General features: G+C 48.2%; 1 protein-coding gene across 1 annotated transcript in view; it reads left to right on the plus strand.

Moving 5' to 3' along the window:
• The window catches only part of MARCHF4 (membrane associated ring-CH-type finger 4), a 101258-nt gene extending 87306 nt beyond the window's left edge, over positions 1 to 13952 (plus strand). Inside the window, exon 4 of the mRNA XM_019938881.2 lies at positions 13585 to 13952. Coding sequence (XP_019794440.1) covers positions 13585 to 13952 — 368 coding nt within the window. The remainder of the gene's footprint in view (positions 1 to 13584) is intronic.
• The last annotated feature ends 6517 nt before the right edge of the window (positions 13953 to 20469 follow it).

Here is a 20469-nt window from a genome sequence, read left to right on the forward strand (position 1 = left end):
CCACGTACCGCAAAAAAAAAAAAAAAAAAGTGGGTGTAAAAATATTAGCTTTTAAGGGCTCTCTGGAAGGGAAAATCAGGTGGAACCTCTTTATTTTGCGGCTTAACTAGACATTCAGACTCACGGAGCTACAGGAGAGCATGTTTGGCACCAGGTTCACCTAGAGGAATGCAGGACAGGACCCACAGCCTCCATAAGGCAGGTCCAGCTTACCTCTGCAGGCGAGTCCTCGCCACACTCCCGATCCTAGTCTAGGGCAAGTCTCTCAGCCCCAAATGATAGTTCAGAAACGAGGAGATGAGATCCACAACAGTGGGTCCGTCTTGGCCTAGTTTCCAGGGTCCCCGCAAAAGCCACACTTATTCACCAGAGTCGCTGGACTCAGAAAGCCCAATGCTACAGCCTCCCAGCAGTCTTCACGGTAAATCGCCCACCCGTCAGGGGTCACCTCCAACTTAGGCAATGCTATAACCCAGCTGACGCTCCACCTTCATCAGATCTTCAGGGGCGACAAACCAGGATGCCAACCCAGGGTCCAGTCTGTTCCTCTAGAAGGAGAGTGTGCCGTAACTTCTCTCCTACACCTCCTGCCTCCATTCACGAATCTGCACTTCTGGCCTGATTCACTGAACCAATGGGAGGCAGAGAAACTAGAACAGGGACAGAGACCAGGCTGGGCCAGCCAGGAGGAGGCACGATGTGGTCCTTTTACTGCACAAAGATGGAAACCACAGAGAGCCACAGGGGGGGCACCTACAGGCTTCTGAGGCAGTCACCAGCTTTAAAACTCAATCATTGAGCTCACTTCCATTGGAAAAGAAGAAACTTTCCTTCCAGAAGTCCTGGGAGAGTGGAAGAAGATGATATGAAAAGGTGGGCGGAGGAAGGGCGGGATCCTCACCAGAGAGTGGGTGGAAGTGGAAATGAGGGAGGTGGGTGTTTTCAAGAGATGTTGGGCAAATAAAAATGTTGACGGAATGAATCCATGTCCATAGACCCAAGCTGCCTGGATAGATGGAGCAATTCAGTACCTGGATAGAAATTTTATCCTCGGGAGAAAGGAAAATGAGTCTAGCCCCGTGCTAACTCAAGAGGTGGAGTAAGAAAGGAATAAGACCGTTTGTTAAAATAATTCTTTGAACTTTCTCTTTGCTTCAGACACCTTGGTCTATCCCCTAGACTGTTAAATGGCCTCAGATAGTATAAATCTGAGTTAACATAATATAGAGGTTTAATTAATCCTTAAAAATGTATTTCGCTTTTCTATCAGAGTGGTGTGCTAAGGGAAAGTTGGTGAGAGTGGGAGAGGCACATGAGGAGAAACTCCACTGAGCACCAACACCAGCTCAGCAGATATTCTCTGCCATGAAGCTAAGAGGACGCAGAGTCTGGGACATGGTCAGCTTGCTGTTTGTGAAGCTACGTCAGCCCCATCCACGGCTGTGTCCACCTGGCTGGCCTCCAGGTCAATCACTGAAAGCAGTGACTATCAGACAATGGCCTTTGGTTCTCGCCAAAGGATTTTGCCTGAAATGGTTTCCAGGAAGGCCCGGATTCTCTGTTTGATGCAGCATGGGTCCAGGGTTGTGGACAATGTCTCTGGACTTGGTCGTATCAGAGGGCTGTATATTCTGGGATAGGGGCTGCCTCTACAGTTGGCTTACAGTCCTAACTCCCTAGACCAATCTGTGCCACTGTGAAAGCCAGATGTAAGTTGCTGTAGACAGAGCAAACCACCAAACCCTGCAACAGAGAGGAACTGAGAAAGGGGCCAACAACTCTAAAAGATAAGCAAGGTAAGTATTATCCGTATTTAACAGGTGAGAATAGGTTTAAAGCAGTTGGGCTCCAGGTAACATAACTAAGAGATGGCAGAGCTGAGGACCGGACCACGAACTTCTGGCTCCAAATCCTGGGCACTTTTTACCGCCTATTTCATCTCTGATTGTGCTGTGAAATTGCAGATGCAGGGATTGGATGAGGAGGCAGGTTGATGGGAAATTGGTCCAGTAACACCTTGACCCATAGAGTAATGGCTGGTAACAATAAGAAATTCAGTGAGCCCCAGCTGCTCCTGTCCCGTACTCGGGGTTTTGGAGGTTAGCCGTTGTTGTACCTCCCTTTTAATCAGTGCTGTTCTGACACCAGCTGAGAGGGAGGCTTGAGAAGTTGAGATGAAATTTGGGTAGTTTGTCTCCCCATGACATTCTGGTGAAAGGTACTTGGGATGTGGGTGGCTAAATTTACTGGTTAGCATGGAATTAGGGAATCCACTCCTTCACTCAGAAATATTTATTGAAAGGGCACCTGCCCTCAAGGATCTTACACTTCACTGGGGATGCAGACAAGGTGATTACTGATGGCAATAATAAGAGCTGGGACACAGAGATGAGTGAGCACAGGAAATGTCTGAATCAGAGTGGGCTTGGGATGGTCAGATCCGTTCATTCAGTATCATTTGTTGGATGTCTTGTTTTGTTCCTGAAACTAGGGAATATTAACACAGAGATGAATGAGGCACAGTCCCTGCCCTCAAGGAGCTCACAGTCTACAAATAAATCACAACACAGCAGGAGTTTTACAAGATATAGAGGAAGGTAGAACCGAGCAGAGAGCGATTAACTCTCTCTTAGAGGTGTCCAAGAAGGGTTTCTAAAGGAAGGAACCCTATCCTTGAGCTAATTTTAAAAGATATGTCAAAATTTATCCAGGGGCTTCCCTGGTGGCGCAGTGGTTGAGAGTCTGCCTGCCGATGCAGGGGACACAGGTTCGTGCCCCGGTCTGGGAAGATCCCACGTGCTGCAGAGTGGCTGGGCCCGTGAGCCATGGCCGCTGAGACTGCGCGTCTGGAGTGCTCCGCAACGGGAGAGGCCACAACAGTGAGAGGCCCGTGTACCGCAAAAAAAAAAAAAAAATTTATCCAGAAAAGTGGAGAACTTTCCAGGCAGAACATGTGTAGAGACACAGAAACATGTGAGAACAAGGTGTGCTTAGGAAACTTTGGGCAGATTTATATGGCTTGGTGCAAAGAGCCAGGGTGGAGAGGTGGGTCATGGGGATGGGGAGGTTGGTAAGAACCAGATCTCACAGATCACGAATCACGTGCTAAGCAGCTCAGACTACCCTGTTGGTGATGGGGAGGGATTGATAAGATTTTATACGGAGAAGAATTATGACCAGATGTGTGTTTTAAAGAGACAGCTCTGGTAGCTGTGGGGAGGATGGATCAGAGCTGGACAGACTAGACATTGGGAGAGGCCAGCTGGAAACATGCTTGTAATAGTCTGAGCAAGAAGGAAAGAGATGCAAAACAGTGGCAATGGGGAAGAAGTGTATGGGATGACCTTGAGCAGCACATAGGATGTGGACTTGATAGGACTGTCTGAACTCCTTCAGGCAAGTGGGAGCCCCGGGGCTCTGGCTCGAGTGGGGACTAGGCGCCATTGCTGAGCATGAGAATGGGGTGGGCAATGGATGAAACAAATGGGAACCAAAGTATATGTCTTCAGCAAAGGCAGCAGAAAAAAAAAAAAAGGACCATCCTAAACCTAAAATCTAGGCAGAGAGGCAAGAGGCAGTTGCTAAGTCAAGAGTTTGCAGTAGGAGAGATGCAAGGCACGTGGAGGACATTATCTGCAAAGAGGAGAATGCAAGGCCAGGAAGGTGTCTCTTTGCTGGGGTAGAAAGAGGGAAAGGCTTTCTTTCAGTGCACAGGTGGTCCCCTCCTGTGATATAGAGGAAGATGTAGAGGGCATTGAACCATTTCTGACTAGGGCTGGTAAATGATAGGAAGGGGGACAGGTAAGGAAAGTAGGCAGTTGAAGACAGATTTGGAAGGCAACAATCAGAGGTGTTTGAAGATGTGGATTTTGAATAGATAACTTAGGAGGAATGTTCAGAGAGTAGATGACTAAGGACAGAGACCTGGGCAACATTAAACACTTACGGGATGGAAGGAGACAGAGGATGAGAAAACAGCAGGAGAGACTGAGCCACAAAACCCAGAGAGCTGGGTCTCCGAAGTGACAGGCGTGGTGCTACATAATGGTCTGGGACTGCATGTTGCTCAGTTTCTTACTAACCTTTTGACCTTAAGTGACTTGCATAACCTCTCTCTGCTTTTGTCTTCCCATCTGTGAAATGGGCTGATAATACTGTTTTCAGAGGTTTGTTGAGAGGATTGAATAAGATGGCACGTGTAAAGGAGCAGGCACTTATACGTATCAGTGACCAGGGTAGGAGGTACTTGGTCAGGGTAGATTTCCCTCGAGGTAGACACTCAATAAAGGTATGCCAAAACAGTTAAAACCTGAATCCAGCCACAGCCTGGAGAGGCTGACCCGGAGTCCTCCCATAATTGAGAACCAGCTGTTATTTGGAGCAGTGCCTCTTCTGGAAGGTTTAGGCTCCCTCACCCGTGTCCCCTCAATGAGAAGATCTGATTACATCGAGCGTCCTCGTTCCACCTGCCTACTCTTCCGTCATCTCTAATGACGCTGTCTTCCCCGGCAGAGAAGTTGACAGAGCCACCCAGGAAACAAATGGGACATTCTCTGCTCCAGTGGGTCAAGTTATTAGGATTTAACAAGAGCAAATTAATTAAGGTCTCTGGCACCAAAAACATTTTTTTTTCACTCCACAGACCCAAGAGATTGGCCACCAAGAAGTCAACTCTGCAAAAATGAGGACCTCATCCTCATCATGTTTGTTTTTCGCTTGTGAGTGAAATAGGGTCAGGGTAAGGAAAGCGAGCAAGATTCTGAAGCAGCTCCAAATCTTTCAAACAGTGGCTTAGGGTAATTGATGAAGTTATAGAAAGGTTTTGTTAAAACTTCCTCTGTGTGCAGTATACTGAGTAACTTCCCTATGATTTAGAGGTACCTGATACCTGCCCTCTGAGATAAAGGGATTCAAATCCCAGTTTACAGCAAGTGGGCAGGGGGTCGGGGCAGCAGGGCTGTGAAAACACTGCTTTTCAAACTTAATTTTCACATTAACAAAAAAAACACATATATGCCGCAAGGATTCCTTCCCTCCCTCCCTCCCTCCTTCTGGGTAGAAATGACCTCACCTGTCAAACCTCTTAATTCCCTGATTAGGAAACTGAAAATATGGAGGAGGCAGCCTGGTGCAGCAGAAGAGACTAGGCAGCAGAAGACCTAGATCTGATGAGCAGATAAGCTACCAGCTACCTCTGCGACCTGGGGCAAGTTACTGCCTCTCTCTACGACTCAGCTGACATACCTATAAACCGAGAGGGTTGAACCTGATAACCTACAAGGTCCTTTCAGGTCTGACATCCCAGGATTTTTGAATTACTTCCATCGCGAGAGGTCATGACTGTCGGAGGTTGACAATCGTGACTGCGGGGATGGCCAATACTGCTGGGCCAGGCCGAACCGCCCATAAGCATCCGCCACAGAAATGGGCCAGACGATGCTCAGTCCATGTTCCGTTACCTGCGTGCGGCTTATCCAACTTCCTGGATTAACTGTTAACACATGTCGCCCCACCCCCTTCCTTAAGCACCTCCCCTCCATCCCCCCACCCCCGCTTCCTGCGCGTGGTCACCCTTCTCCACACCTGAGCTGCTGGATGCTCGGAGGATGAAGGTGACCGATGTAGAAGTAGACACGCCAAGCACTCACTGTCCCCCTCCAAGGAGACCCCGTGGGAGGCAGTTCAGTTATTCCAGTTATGCTGACAAGGCTCAAATATTTCAGGAACAGCTCTTAGGAACTGCCTTGAGTGCCTGCAGCGCATTTTGGGATAGATTCAGACGTGGCAAGTCTGTCCGTTGACGGGGGGTTTGTGGCTAGCAATAGCGGCAATCTGGTAAATAAAGTGGACGCTCCAGCCAGCTAATGTATTTTGGGGACCACGCGAAATGGGCCATTGAGCCACAGCTGCTTTTCTCTGTGGCCCCTGACCTAGCACTGAAGGTATTTCAGTTAGGGTAACTCCAGTAGATAGAAAAAAATGAAACCCCCAAATTCAGCAGAAGTTCCTGTCAGTGGGGGGGTTCTCCTCCACACAGTGATTCAGGGACCGAGGACCCTAGCGTCTTGCGGCTTCACAGCTCCCTAGGGTTTTGAATCTTTTATCTCCATCTAATAGAAAATGCAAGAGGGCATGGATGAGGTGCGTGTGCGCACACGAGCACACACCACACACACGCACACATACGCTTTTCCCCTCGGTACCCATTTCTTAAATCTTGGCTTCACTCATGCTTACATTCAGTGCCAGTCACCTAGCTCCACCCGAGTGCAGAGGGCTCTCTGAGCTCGGTTTCCTGTTCTGTAAGGTGGCGATAATATCACCTCCTTTATTGGGTTTGCGAGACAAGTTGACCGTATTTGCAAAGCCCTTTTAGTGATAGGACATGGTAAACATTCAGTAAATATTGACTCTCATCACCAACACCATCATCACCATCACCGTCACCGTCACCATGACCTTCACCATCACCACCCAGCGTGGCTGAGAAATGCAGTTCTGTTAGTATCTGTCCGGATAGTGAGAACTCTAAGCCTCATAAAAAAACCACAGAAAAAAAAATCTCCAGTATCTCAGGGCAGAGCTTCAGAAACGCACTTCCAGGAATGGACCTCTCAATTACACCAACGCAAGGATATTTGGGACATGTGTAGAATCAGCTGGTTTCCAGAGCTCCTTTCAGGTCTAGCATGTTATTCATCTGTAAACAATGAGTGAGGATTGGGAAGGACACTTAGGAGACAGAAGAACAGGTGCTTGTCGCTGGGAATGGGGTTGGCAATAAAGGAGGAGGAGATATGAGTGGGCTTTTTCTGTCCTGTAACTTCTCCCAGACAACCAATATCATGTGGCATTGAGTGTAACTGTGTGCCCAGCACAGTGCAAGTGTCAGCATACAGGATTCACTACCTCATTTAATCTCATAACTACCCTATAAGCAAGGGGATAGCAGCCCCACTTTCTGATGAGGAAACCGAGGCTCAGAAAGAGGAATTAACTTACCTCAAGCCCCAAGGCTAGTAAGTGGTAGGTACTCTGAATATTCAATACGTGTTCATCAGTGAGTTGACCCTCAATGGTGGGACCCAAAAGTCTTTGGGTCTAGGAGAGGAAGTATCCATTTCTTCAGCTGCCTGAGCTTTTCTTGTCTGTCACATCTGGAAATAGAGTATTTTTTTTAAATTACCTATAGCTCTTTGATCAAAATTCAGAGCCTTCCGTGAGGCAGTAGGTCCGGATAAGGACCATGTTCTCAGCAGTGCTGCTCAAGTGTGGTCCATACATCAGCATCACCTGAGAGCTTCTTAGAAATGCAAATTCTTAGTCCTCATCCCACACCTACTGAGTCAGATTGTCTGGGGGTGGCGCCCAGGAATCTGTGTTTTCATAAACTCTCCGGTTTGAGAAGCACTGTTGTAGAGTTAGTTGTCTGCAACCTTTATGCCACTTAAACTAGGATACTAGTAGGAGAAGAGGTGAGGGTGGGAAGCAGGATTTGGTGTCACCGAGGGGACCAGAGCTCTTCTCTGCATACTTCTCAGTCAGCCTTGGCCTATTAACTCCATACATTATGGGAATCTGTTTTTGTTCCATCACATGTGCTCATAGAAACACACAGTAGGTTTAGGAAATGCTAACTAAACAGAATTAAATTGTATCTCATCGCTATGCACACAGCAAGAACCAAAGGCCAAAATTCAGCAGCGGAGGATTGGGATACCACGTCAGGGAGAACTCCCTGACAGCACTGTGGTGAGTTAGGGGCAGGGGGGCTGTGCAGGCAGGACAACCTGCTCACAATGGCCACCTTCCCTCCCATCCTCATGGGCCAAGCAAAGGGCCATTTCAGCTGGAGGCTCGGGGAAAGATACGATGACAAATGAAGGCTTCCAACATCCTATGGAGCCTACAGGAAGAGGGCCCCTGAAAGATGGAGACGTGAGAAAGAGGAATATTTGGGACATGTGTAGAATCAGCTGGTTTCCAGAGAAAAAAATGTTCTTCTAGAACTGTATCAGTGAGTACAGCCCAGGGTTGGGCACCTTGTTAGGTGGGTACTAGATAAATTAAATAGAAAACCCCAGAAAGGGACTCAATCAAACTGTGTTGAATTTCTGATATTGCCATGCATTCTAATTTTATATTTTGTTTTTCTACTACTTCCCCGCCTCCATTCACCAATAACCTTCTTTCCTCCTGTTCTAACTTTAGTCTCTCTTTCTCTCTATCCATTTTCCCATTCATCTTCTTTCTCTCCCATCTCTTCAACTTTGCCCACTTGACCTGTCCCTATCAAATGAGTGCCACCCATCTTCCCTCATTAAAAAAGATTCTGTGGGGCTTCCCCGGCGGCGCAGTGATTGAGAGTCTGCCTGCCGATGCAGGGGACACGGGTTCGTGCCCCGGTCCAGGAAGATCCCACATGCTTGCGTACCGCAAAAAAGAAAAAAAAAAAAAAAAAGATTCTGCGGCTCACGGAATGGATAAGTAATCTGTAGAGCAGGAAGCAGAGAGAGGGCTGGGGAGTGGATGTGAATGAGGTAGGTCGTGCTTTTCCAACTTTTGCCAAACAAGCATTATCTACAAAAACAGGTGCACCTTCCTTCCCTTCAGCCATCTATCCATTAAAATGGTTTAATTATTTCCTGAACACTAGACAGATAATTAGGAGGTAGCATTCAGACCAGAAATTTAAGCCACGCTCTTCAGTCAGGGTAAAATTGTCTGATTAAGAAGCTAATTAAGAATCAAGTGTAGTGACTCTTATTGGAAACAGTGAGTTTGGGGCTTCAAAAAATCCTGATTCCCCCCAACCCCCGCAAAGGCCCCTATGTCCTCCATCATCACCAAGGCTTCATTAAGCTCCCAATACTGTATTAGCTGCCCAAGCCTCAACCATGTCTGATCCCTGTCCTCGATGGGCTTACAATCTAGGGGAAAGGGCATAACAGTGTTCAAACAAGGCTTGTGAAATAAATGAACAAGTGAGCGCTGCAGTGCCAAGGGTGCATAGACATGTATTCAAAAGGTTGAAGGAAGCGATGAGAGTTGGCACATTGGGAGAGGGTGAGAAAGTGGGCAGAGAGGAAGTCTCCTTGTCCAGAGCCAGGCAGGAGATCAAGGGGTCCACAGGTGGTCCAAAGGAGATTTATGAACCCACTAAAATCATAACGACAGTTCACGTGTCTGGGTTTTTTTCCAGGAATGTGGTCCTTAGCTTTCATCAGATCCTCAAAGGGGCACATGATCCAAAAGATTAGGAACAACTGGGCTACAGGGATGCTGTCCCTCCTTCAGTGAACCCTCGAAGACCTGTTGTACAAAGTACAATTTTAGGAGCTGTCGGAGTCCCGGAGGAAAGAGTAGCAGTGGGTGGCTGTCTTGTCTCCTAGAATCACGGCGTGTTGGAGGTTGCAGAGGCTTTGAGATGTTCCCATCCAGTCTCCGCTTGACGTGGAGTTGGCTGGAGTGACTCATTGCTGTTTGCTCCTGTGAATCAGCTCTTCCTCGCAAGGGACAGACCAGCCGCCCCTGGATTTACAGTGATGCAAGAGAATCCCACTGTACCTCATCCCCAGTCATCTCCCTCACCGTGAGTCCAGCCTCCCAAACCATCTTCACCATATGGACAATCACCCCTTTCCTATGTTTCTCATCCTTTTACTGGCCCTTTCTTCCCAGCCCTTCCACATGCCCTCTGGACCTCATCGTCCACCATTGGCAACCTCTCCTCCGAGCATTCCTTTCCTCATCCTTTAATTGAAATAAAGCTGTCTCCTGAGGACATTGTTTCTTGCATGGCTGTCTTAAGTGGTGGCTGCCCTGTCTCCAGGACACTGTATCCTGGGGGCCTGGAGGTGGGCTGAGTCCTCCTTGCTCCCCATTACCATCTGCAAACTGCCTCTCTTCCTTTATCTTTCAGAAGCCCCAGCTCCTTTGAAGTGAATGTCATCATACTTCACCAGCCCTTTGACCTTCTTGATGCTGCTGGCTGATGACTGCCTACTCACTCCTCACATCCCCTGTGCACCTGGCTCACACACTCCCTCCCACCATACCTGTCTCAGCATCTCTGTAGATCAGTGGTCCTTGGAAGGGGTGTTCCCATCCCCTAGGGGATATTTTGCAAATGTATGAGGTTTTTGATTTCTTTTCTAAAGTGGCTGTGCCCCAGCGTTTATATTGAAATTTATATTATCGTGTTATAAAATGACGTCCCCTTTGTTCTTCTTTACATAATCTGTTAGGGCAGTATATTAATTAAAAAAAGAAACCATAGTAGCTTGGATTATTTTGTAAGTTTCATTTCAGAACAGAAAAGGGGATATTAAAATATATTTGTTATAATTTGTTATAAAAAGGGGGCATTTGGTCTGATAGAACTGAGGATTTCTATCAGAGGATGAGGATGGCTGCTGCAGATAATCTAGCCCACTCCCTGCCTTCCTCATTATTCCAGAACGTTCCCTCCAGCCCACCTCAGCCCCGTTCAAGTGGTCACTCCCTAGTGCTCATCATCGCCAAGAACCCCATCCCTTCAAAATCTGGATTTAAACACCCCACTCTCTGATCATCACCCCCTATCCTTGTAGTTCACTGACTCTAGCAATTCTCCAAATCCATAGAAACCTCTTGGCATTGACCCTATCACTTTCCACTTCTCCATTTTCATTATTCCTTATCCCTTTGTGTTCTTACTTCCCTCCTTCCCGGTCTAGACTCCATGGGCCAACGTGATAACAGCTCCCTTTGCAAACATCCATAATTCTCATGTCCCACTCTCTCTCCTGCCATACTTACCTGGAAAGACAGTCTATGCTAATTAAAACCACCCAACCAATGACTAGACCCACTTTAAATTGTGGCCACAAATCTCAAATAGGTGCTCAACACTGTCAGATAATTCTACCTCCTCTCCCTTGGGAATTCATTCTCTCACTCTGCAAGATAATTATTTTCCACCTTCTCTTCTCCCCACAAATCTTCAACACTTTCCTGCCTTATCCCTTCCCACCTTAGCTGACGACTTCATGGAAGAAAAAGGTGCACTTGGATGAGAACTACCTGATTTTCCCACTATTGCATCTTTCCTCCTACCTCCTCTGTGCCCACCAAGCTAATTTCATCCTCATTGCACTTGAGCTGACCTCTCAACAGCATTTCAAGGAGCTATCACACTCTCTTTCATGAAACATGCCCTTCTCTAGACTTCTGGGTCTCCACACTTGCTGGTCTTGCTTCTGCACTATTTATTGCTCCTTCAGAAACTCCCTTCCCGGCTCTGCCTCCACCAAACCTCCATATTACCAGAAGCTTCAGGCAAGACCTCTCCCTAAGCTTCAGACTCATACGTCCAACTGCCTACCTAGCCCTTCTATTGAGATTCCTATCAGGTGTCTTAAATTTACCATAACCAAAATATAACTATTAATGAATGTAGTAGGCTGAATAATGGTCCCCCAAGACACCCAGGTCCTAGTCCCTGTTAATGTTACCTTATATGGCAAAGGGGACTTTGCAGATGTGACTAATCTAAGAATCTTGTAACAGGTAGAGTTTCATGGATTATTCAGGTGGACCCAATGTAATCAAAGTGTTCTCATAAGAGAAAGGCAGAGGGAGACTCAATGACAGGAGAGGAGTAGGAGATGTGACATCAGAAGAAAAGGGCGGTGATGCCAGGAAGTGGCAAGGAACACAGGCAACTTCTAAAAGCTGAAAAAAGGCAAGGAAATAGATTCTCCCCTCAAAGCCACCAGAGAAAAAACAGCCCTGCTGACACTTTCACTTGAGCCCAGTGACACTGATTTTCAGACTTCTGATCTTCAGAACTGCAGGAGAATACATCTGTGTGGTTTCAAGCCACTGAATATGTGGTGATCTGTTACAGCAACAATTGGAAACTAATACAGTGGCTGCCACCACCACACAGATCCACACCCCTGACCCTCATGCCTACCACACCTCAGTCAATGACACCAACACTTATCTGGCTGCTGAGGCCAGAAGCTTCAGAGTTTTCTCTTGACTCACCTCACCTGCCAGCAAGTCTGTCAGCTCTGCCCCCGACATACATCCTGACTCCAGTGGCCTCTCACTTCCTCCGCCGCTACACCTTAGTCTAAGCATCCGTCATTGCCGAGTTGCATCACTGCATCACTTCCTCGGTCTTTGGCACCTACTCTTGGTCCCTCTTCAGTCTATTGTTTCACAGGAACCAGGATGGCCTTTCTGAAGGGTATATCAGACCACATCGTCCTCCTATTACAGCCCTTCAATGGCTTCCCCTCATACTCAAGATAGAATATAAATCCCTTGCCATGGCCTATAAGGCCTTACCATAGACTGGCCTCTGACCCCCATCTCCCTGCACTGCCCACTCATTCACTCATTCCCTGCGCCCTGGCCACACTGACCTCCTTTCTGAGCCGGCTGCCTTCCATTCCCACTTCCTGGCCTTTGTGCCTACGGCTCTTACCACTAACGTGCTCTCTCTCCAGACTTTGCATGGATCCCTCCTTCTCATCATTTAAGTCTCAACTCAAGGGAATTCCCTGGTGGTCCGGTGGTTAGGACTCAGCGCTTTCATGGCTGTGGCCCAGGTTCAATCCCTGGTCGGGGAACTAAGATCCCACAAGCTGCGCGGCCCGGCCGGAAAAAAAAAAGAAAAAGAAAGAAAACGAAAAAAAAAAAGAAATTAAGTCTCAACTCAGATATCACCTCCCTCACAAGCCCTTACTACCGTCTCCATCAAAGAGGACTCTCAGTGTCTGCAGGCAGTGGCTACTTCCCCCTGTTTTATCTTCCTCATAGCATGTGTCCATGCCTGAAATAGTCTTATTGGTTTGTTTCCGTGTCTGTCGTGTGTCTCTCCACTAGAATGCCAGCTCTCTGAGGGCAGGCCTCTGCCTGTCCTGTTCACTGCGCTATCCCTAGTGCTTAGCACAGAGTAGGCACACAATATTTCGTTTCCTGGTTGTCTGACACAGCTCGTTTCTGACTCTGCACTGCCCCTGGCCCACAGAGCCATGCCAGAGTTCGCTCTGCCAGCAATGTGTGTATATTAGCAGCACTGGGCTTTCTGTTGAATAGCCAAGAGGTCATCAGTGGAATTTCGGACATTCAGCAGGTATGGAATGACCATAGGGTTTCTTTTATGGTAAAGGCACAGGATTCAGTCAACATCTGCTAAGTGCCAGGTGCCACAGACACAGGACAGAGGGGGAAAAAGATATTTGTATTACGCCTTAATGGACAATGAATTTGGATCTTGTCAGGCCAAGGAGTAGGAGGGATAGAGCAGAGGCAGAGGAAAAAGCACTGCATGTAGGTGCCCGACTATTTCATGCCCTCGGTGTGGCGGCCTTGCACATACTTCCAAAGACTTGCTGAGCCTAGAAATGTAAGGATGTTGCCATGTGGCCCAGAGCTGAAAGGTAGGTTTGAAAAGAACAAATCAAACCAATATAAATCTGGCTCACCCAACGCCTATACTCACTTACAAACAGAGGGAGGCGCGTTTCTCCCGGCGGTGAGCTGCTATCTCTTACTCGCCTTTGTTTTTCTCTTCTCCCTGCTGCCCAGGCCTCATCATCCACGAGGGGCCCTCCGTGTACCGCATCTTTAAACGGTGGCAAGCTGTCAACCAGCAATGGAAAGTGCTGAACTACGACAAGACGAAAGACCTGGAGGATCAAAAGGCAGGAGGCAGGACCAATGCCCGGATGTCCTCGTCCACCCAGGCCAACGCGCCCCCTGCCGGAGAGGAGGCTGCGGGCACCCCTGCCCCTGAGGAAGGCCCCGCCCGGGCGGCCGGCCACCCCTCAGGCCCTCTGTCCGATCACCACTGTGCTTACACCATCCTGCACATCTTGAGTCACTTAAGACCTCATGAACAGCGGACCCCCCAGGGCGGCAGCCGAGAGCTGGTCATGAGGGTCACGACGGTGTGAGAGGAGAGACCTGGGAGGGAGCTGTGACCACACACGCACGCACAAGAGCGAGGAGAGCAGGGGCCGGGGAGGGCCGCCCCTGACAGGACGCCATCTGGGGAGCAGGTGTGGGGAGGCATGGAGGCACCCCAGGGGCCAGAGGGCAGGCGGTATGGGGGGGGTGCCTTGAGGGGCCTGGGGGCAGGACTGGAGCTGGAGGGAGGCTGGCGCTATGAGCGGTTTCCTGATTTCCAACCGGTCAATACCATTCTCCAACAAGCACGAGGAAAACCAATACAAACTCAGCAACGAAGTGCAATACATACTGGGCCTAACAAAACACAACAGAGGCACCCAGATGTGCCCCCCTGCGCAAAACACCTGGGAGAAGCGGCGGCTGGGGAGGGCGAAGCTGCGTGTCTGGTGGCGGTGGTGCCCACGTGTGCACGTGTGGGAAGGAGAAGCACTTGTAGCCGGCCTTGTTTTACCTTTCAGTTTGCTTTGGTTTCTCCCTGGGCTGTGTTCCAGGGACAGTTGGGGGGAGGGAGAGGGATGGGTGGGAGCTGGCAGAGATGAGATTCCTAGCATTTGTGGCCCCTGGGCTCACCTGGGTGGGCAGGATTCCTGACTCAGGCCTCGGGGGTAGTGGTGCAGGGAGGGAAATGCTGACCTGAGTGGCCAGAGGGAGGGGGGTTTCTTCCTCTTCCAAACTGGGAACTCCCAATTTCAGATGGGCTCAAAGAGGGCGTAGGTTTGGAGTAGGGTGTCTTTCTGTGCCCTTGTTACTTTATTTTATGGTGATTTGGCTCAAAGATGTTTACAGGAAACACACACACACACACACACACCCCAATAGTACAGATTTCCCATGGGTATCTTGAGCACAGTCCTGCTGCCATGGCTTCAGCCTTCAAAGCTGTCAATCCAGGAGTGATTTTCCCAACCACCCAATACCACCCATGGCCACGACATGCTCAGTGCCACGGCCCCTCCTGGTTTGGCACCTGCTGAGACCCAGGGCCCCCCATGGCAGGGCATCTCCTGCCCAGGGTCTCCCAGGAGAGCTGCTGCAGCGAACGGAGGAAGTTGGCCGGATGTGCCCCAAGGAGTGGAGTGGAGACCAATCTAAGTATTCCTTGCTGCTCGGGACCCTCCCCCGAGGGCAGTTTGGCTAATCCCTCAGTGCTACCTGCTCCCTGGTCCCTCCCATACAGCAAGGCGGGCCCAGGGACCCTGGCAGGGAGCGCTGTCCCTTGAGCCCACCTGCTGGTTCTGGGACCCTGCCGGGGAAGGCCACGGGGGTGGTCACCTGCAGAGTTTCTTTTTGTCATTGCACAATGGCCGCGTCATCCGTGGGTATGAAAGGGACACTGTCAAGTACTTTTTTAAACTAGTTTTTAGGGTTTTTTAAAACTCTCTGTTGTTTATATTATTCTCTTAAAAGCTTGAAAATAAAATTTCTTTCCCTACCACTAGTGTCCTTTCCCATATGTGAGTTTTTCCTGTCTCTGTCCTGTTTTCCCTCTATGGTATAATTTGCTTTCCCTCTCCTGTGTCTGCTCCACCCCTAGAGTCTTCTCCCTCACAAGAAACGGTTTCTCCTTTGAGGGTACAGATGGGGCAGGGCCTGTGTGTGTGTGTGTGTGTGTGTGTGTGTGTGTGTGTGAACCTACAGTGAAGCCCTGGGACTCCTGGCCTCTTCTGGTCTTCCTAGCAGGTGAATTCCTTCAAGTCGAAAAGAGGACCAGCTCCCCAACTTTTCCCAGGTTTCGGCCCAGGACTCCTGGAAGCGGAGGCCACTAGTGCTGGGAGGAAATTTGGAGAGTTTTCTCCCCATCTGGTCATTTCAGAGAAGCTAAGAGAACCACAGGTGAGGGGCATGTTAGGACCTCATTCCCCTGACAGTTTTCCTTTGAACATCAGAAAACAGCCCCCAGAACAGGGCCCCGAGACGGGGCTCAGACATATCACTAGGCAGCAGGCAAGGCTTTCCCTCCCTCCAACCTGACCTGGCCCTCCTTCCTGGGGCCGGCAGTTGGTCAGGCAACGTCATCAGTGGGATGTGCACAGGCTTAGGAAGGTTCCTCCCCGGATGAAGCTCACATACAAGTGAAAACCAACAAAACCATACAAGTAGTTCATGTAGAGTGAAGGTATCTCTTTTTTCTTATAGTCTAAGAATGGGCCATTCAGTTTAATTAAATATTTACGTGGGAATTCCCTGGCGGTCCAGTGGTTAGGAGTCGGCATTTTCACTGCCGAGGGCCCAGGTTCAACCCATGGTCGGGGAACAAAGATCCCACAAGCCACATGGCACGGCCAAAATATATACATATATTTATGAAAAATATAGATGTGTCCAGACATGCATTATCTATTTTCAAAAAAGTATCAGAATACAACAAAATATACACGTCATCAAAACTATAGTGGCCACTATGTCATCTTTCTTTGGTGATTCTCAGGGAGCTTCAGAACATTGTGGTCATGCAGGGTCATCATTCAGAATATACTGTATTGAAGAAGAGGTGGTTAATGAAAAGTTCTAATAGGATTCTGGAGTTTGTTGGATCTTCATGATGTAAGCACCAAGAGATCAAGGACCATCTGTCTTGTTTACCACTATATATCCAGGACCTACAGGCCTACAGTAGTGCTTGGCATACAGTAGGTGCTCAATAAATATTTTTGAGTGAATAAGACACTCCTGGAAGAGAACGGAAGGACCTTCCAGCATGCAGGAGACATGCCTCCACTTCTATCAACTTACACTCCAGTTCTCAAGGTCAATCATAGAAAAGAAAAGGTCAACCTTTGACCTCTCAACCCAACAGGATGGTAAATTCCCTGTGCCTTGGAGAATGGTGCTTTGGGGTACAAAAATGAGCGAGCTGGGTTTTTATATTTTATATGCACCTCTGGGGTTCGAGGTAGAAGTGCACCCTGACAACCTGAGACCACTGTCCTTTTCCAAATGTGCAAATCATCCTTCATACCGCAAGAAAAGGCCTAGATTTCATGTAGATTTATCCAATGCAGAGCGGTGAGAAGTAGTCCAGAGAATTCACCTGCACATCATTCCCAAATATTGCCCCATGCATGGGACAAGATACCAGCTAACACCTAAAGCTCTTGCTATGTGTCAGCACCCAATTAAATATTTATATGCATCGACATACTTAGTATTCCAACAACTGATGAAGTAGACACCATTATTATCTTCATTTTACAGATGTGGGCAACGAGGCAAAGAGGTTAAGTCACTAGCTCATAATCGCCAGCCAGGATTCCAGCCCAGGCAACCTGGCAGGACATGTGTCCACTCCTGCAGGACAACTGGCACCAAATAAAGGGAAATCTGGGACAGGACGATGCAGGGGGCTCATTATGGTAGAGATCTGTTGAAAACTTTTGGAGGTTGGAGAAATTGGGACTTAATAATTATAAACTATTTCTGTCCCCTACCAAAAATATTGAGGGTACCTAACAATTTTTGATATTGTTCAGTTAATACACTGGTTGAATGGAAGCCGCTATAGTAGAAAGTTGGCTTTATCTGGACAGTGGGGAATTCTCAAAGGACAAAAGACACAATTCAACCATATATATATATATTTTAAATAGTTTTTAAAAACTATTTTTTTTAAAAATTTATTTATTTTATTTTGGGCTGTGTTGGGTCTTCATAGCTGAACGTGGGCTTTCTCTAGTTGCAGCGAGCGGGAGCTACTCTTCGTTGCAGTGCGCGGGCATCTGATTGTGGTGGCTTCTCTTTGTTGTGGAGCACGGGCTCTAGGCTTGCGGGCTTCAGTAGTTGTGGCTCTCAGGCTCTAGAGCACAGGCTCAGTAGTTGTGGCGCATGGGCTTAGTTGCTCTATGGCATGTGGGATCTTTCTGGACCAGGGCTTGAACCTGTGTCCCCTGCAATGGCAGGAGGATTCTTAACCACTGCACCACCAGGGAAATTCTCAACCGTATTTTTATGGGCAAAAGGTCAGTTTCCATAAGGAATCACAGAAGGTTTTTCTAGAAAAAAAAAAAGTAAAAATTATCCTATTTGGGGACTAGAATTTTGCCCCTGGTTCCAAGTGAGTGGTGTAGAATAGTGGGTTGGTGGCAGAGGTCTAAAAATAGCCCATAAAATTTAGGAGGACCCCACAATTATTACCCCACAAGAGGCCTTGTCCCTGTATACCAGGAGACTCAAATCTGTAACCATCTTAGAGCACAGAACCACCCGTGAGATTCAAAGATAACAGAGAGTAGAGGCATGGTTTGGATACAACAACAACCAATTTCTAAGAGAAATGATGTGCTTTGTAAGAAGAATGCATTATACTGTGGAGGTGAGAGAGCTGGGGGCAAGATGAGAAACACACTTTGCATTATCCCTCATCACCTTTTCTCAAATTATCCTGTTAAGTAACAAGAAAACAAGGACGATTTTCAGCTGTAAGGGTCTGAGTTTATAGCAGTGATGCAGTGATCCTAAAACCTCCCCCGAGCCCTACATCTCCACCCACGCTTGTTGGCAGAAGGGCATGTGGGCACTGAGAAGTGCCCGGGGTGCCACAGATGATTAGGTAACACTCCAAGATGACTCTAAGTGGGGAGGATCTGGGACTGGCTTCACCTCAGATCTGAGTCCAGGGTCTGGGCCTAAGCACCCTTGTCCCACCATAGGGTCCTTCTTCTTGCTGCCTCTCCCCCTCCAGCATCCTATCTCCCCCTCACCCAGCCTCTCATGGAAATAAGAATCCACTGGGCGAAGGCTTTCTTCCTGCCCAAGCCCCAGTCTGATGAGAACTACAGCCCTCAGTGCCCTCCTGATCCCCGACAACTGACCACTGAGGCGAGTCTCTCACCTTTAAATGAGTGACCCTAACTGTGTACCAAACACCTCCCCAGCACACTCAGTTTTAACCCAAGGGCTCAGTAGATGTTTAGGGAAGAGAAGAAGTTGTGGTTGAGGAGGGTTTAGGGAAGACAAGAAAAGCAGGCTCACCCCGTGCCCGTGCCTTCTTAATTTTTGAGAGAGAAAAGTCCTGAAAACAGAGCATCCTCAGTGCCCGTGGTGCTGGTTGAAGTCTGGTGCTTTGCTGTCCACCTAAGGCCCTGCCAGCAAGGAAAGGCACGGTACCTGGGCCAGGTGGCAGCAGGGCACGGAGCACCTCCAGGGTATCCACGATCCCGAGGGGCCCTCTCACATGGGGAGGGGACAATCTGCTTCTGCCTCTGTTACATAAGAACGTGGATGCTCGAGCTCTCCATCTGGTAATACTGCCCTTTTCCCCAGTCACATTGGGGACATAATAAAAATAGCCAAATATATAGTACTCTCTATATGCCAAGACTCATCTCAAGCTTTTTATGTATATTAACTCGTTTAATGCCCCAAAACAACCCCACAAAGTTGGGAACTACTATTATTTTCATTTTTCTAGTGAGGACACTGAGGCACGGAGAGGTTAAACACGCCGCCCAAGGTCACGTAGCCGCACAAGGCAACGTGAGAATTTATATCTCCGCAGTCTGGTGTCATATGCTGCGCTGTTAACCACTACATTATACTGCCTCGCAGAAAAGTGAAAATGCATTTGAAAGGTTTATCCGGATTCAAGAGATGTTGGAGAGGGCTTCCCTGGTGGCGCAGTGGTTGAGAGTCCGCCTGCCGATGCAGGGGACGCGGGTTCGTGCCCCGGTCCGGGAAGATCCCACATGCCGTGGAGCGGCTGGGCCCGTGAGCCATGGCCGCTGAGCCTGTGCGTCTGGAGCCTGTGCTCCGCAGCGGGAGAGGCCACAACGGTGAGAGGCCTGCGTACTGCAAAAAAAAAAAAAAAGAGATGTTGGAGAAAAGTGAATGGGCCCTACACCAGTTGGGTGTAACCCAGACACCATCTGTGTCACCTGCCCCTCAAAGTTAGCTGAAGTCTGCTGAAACCTCTCCATCCCTTATGCTATGGGAAGGTTGATGCCCTCATCAGGGTTTTTAATAATTCAGACACTAAAATTCTTTTCATTCACTTCCTACTTGAATTTCCAGAATCTCCTGAACACAGGGTTTCCATTCTCTATCTTACCGTCATCTCTTTATTTTGACTATAGGTTAAGCCCAAATGTTGGACGAAATTCCTCCACCTACGTCTCCCTCTAACCCAAAGTATTACCACTTACAGTTGTGTATAATATAATTTTACCAGAAATTTTGAAGTAATTTGAAGATTATTCATATAAAAACCTGCAATGAGAAACTGCTATGTGGAAGGTTCTCGCCAGGTAGGTGTCTCAAATATAAACCAGATATAACCATCTTCAAGGATCTCACTCTCTGGTTACTAGACTCCAGTAAGCGGCTCAGCATTTCTTATCAAAAGCTGTTCTCATGAAAGAGCCTGACAAGATTCCTCTTACTAACTGTAAATAAGTAAGTTAACACTATTCCCTCTCCTGTGGAATTTGCATTTTTAAGAGGAGACCATTCCTAAGCAAGAGGAGTAACCCTGTAAGGGGTGGAATTTTAATCATCATCAAACAGGTA

This window comes from Tursiops truncatus, chromosome 7, assembly GCF_011762595.2.
Source record: "Tursiops truncatus isolate mTurTru1 chromosome 7, mTurTru1.mat.Y, whole genome shotgun sequence".
In the NCBI taxonomy this organism is placed as follows: Eukaryota; Metazoa; Chordata; class Mammalia; order Artiodactyla; family Delphinidae; genus Tursiops; species Tursiops truncatus.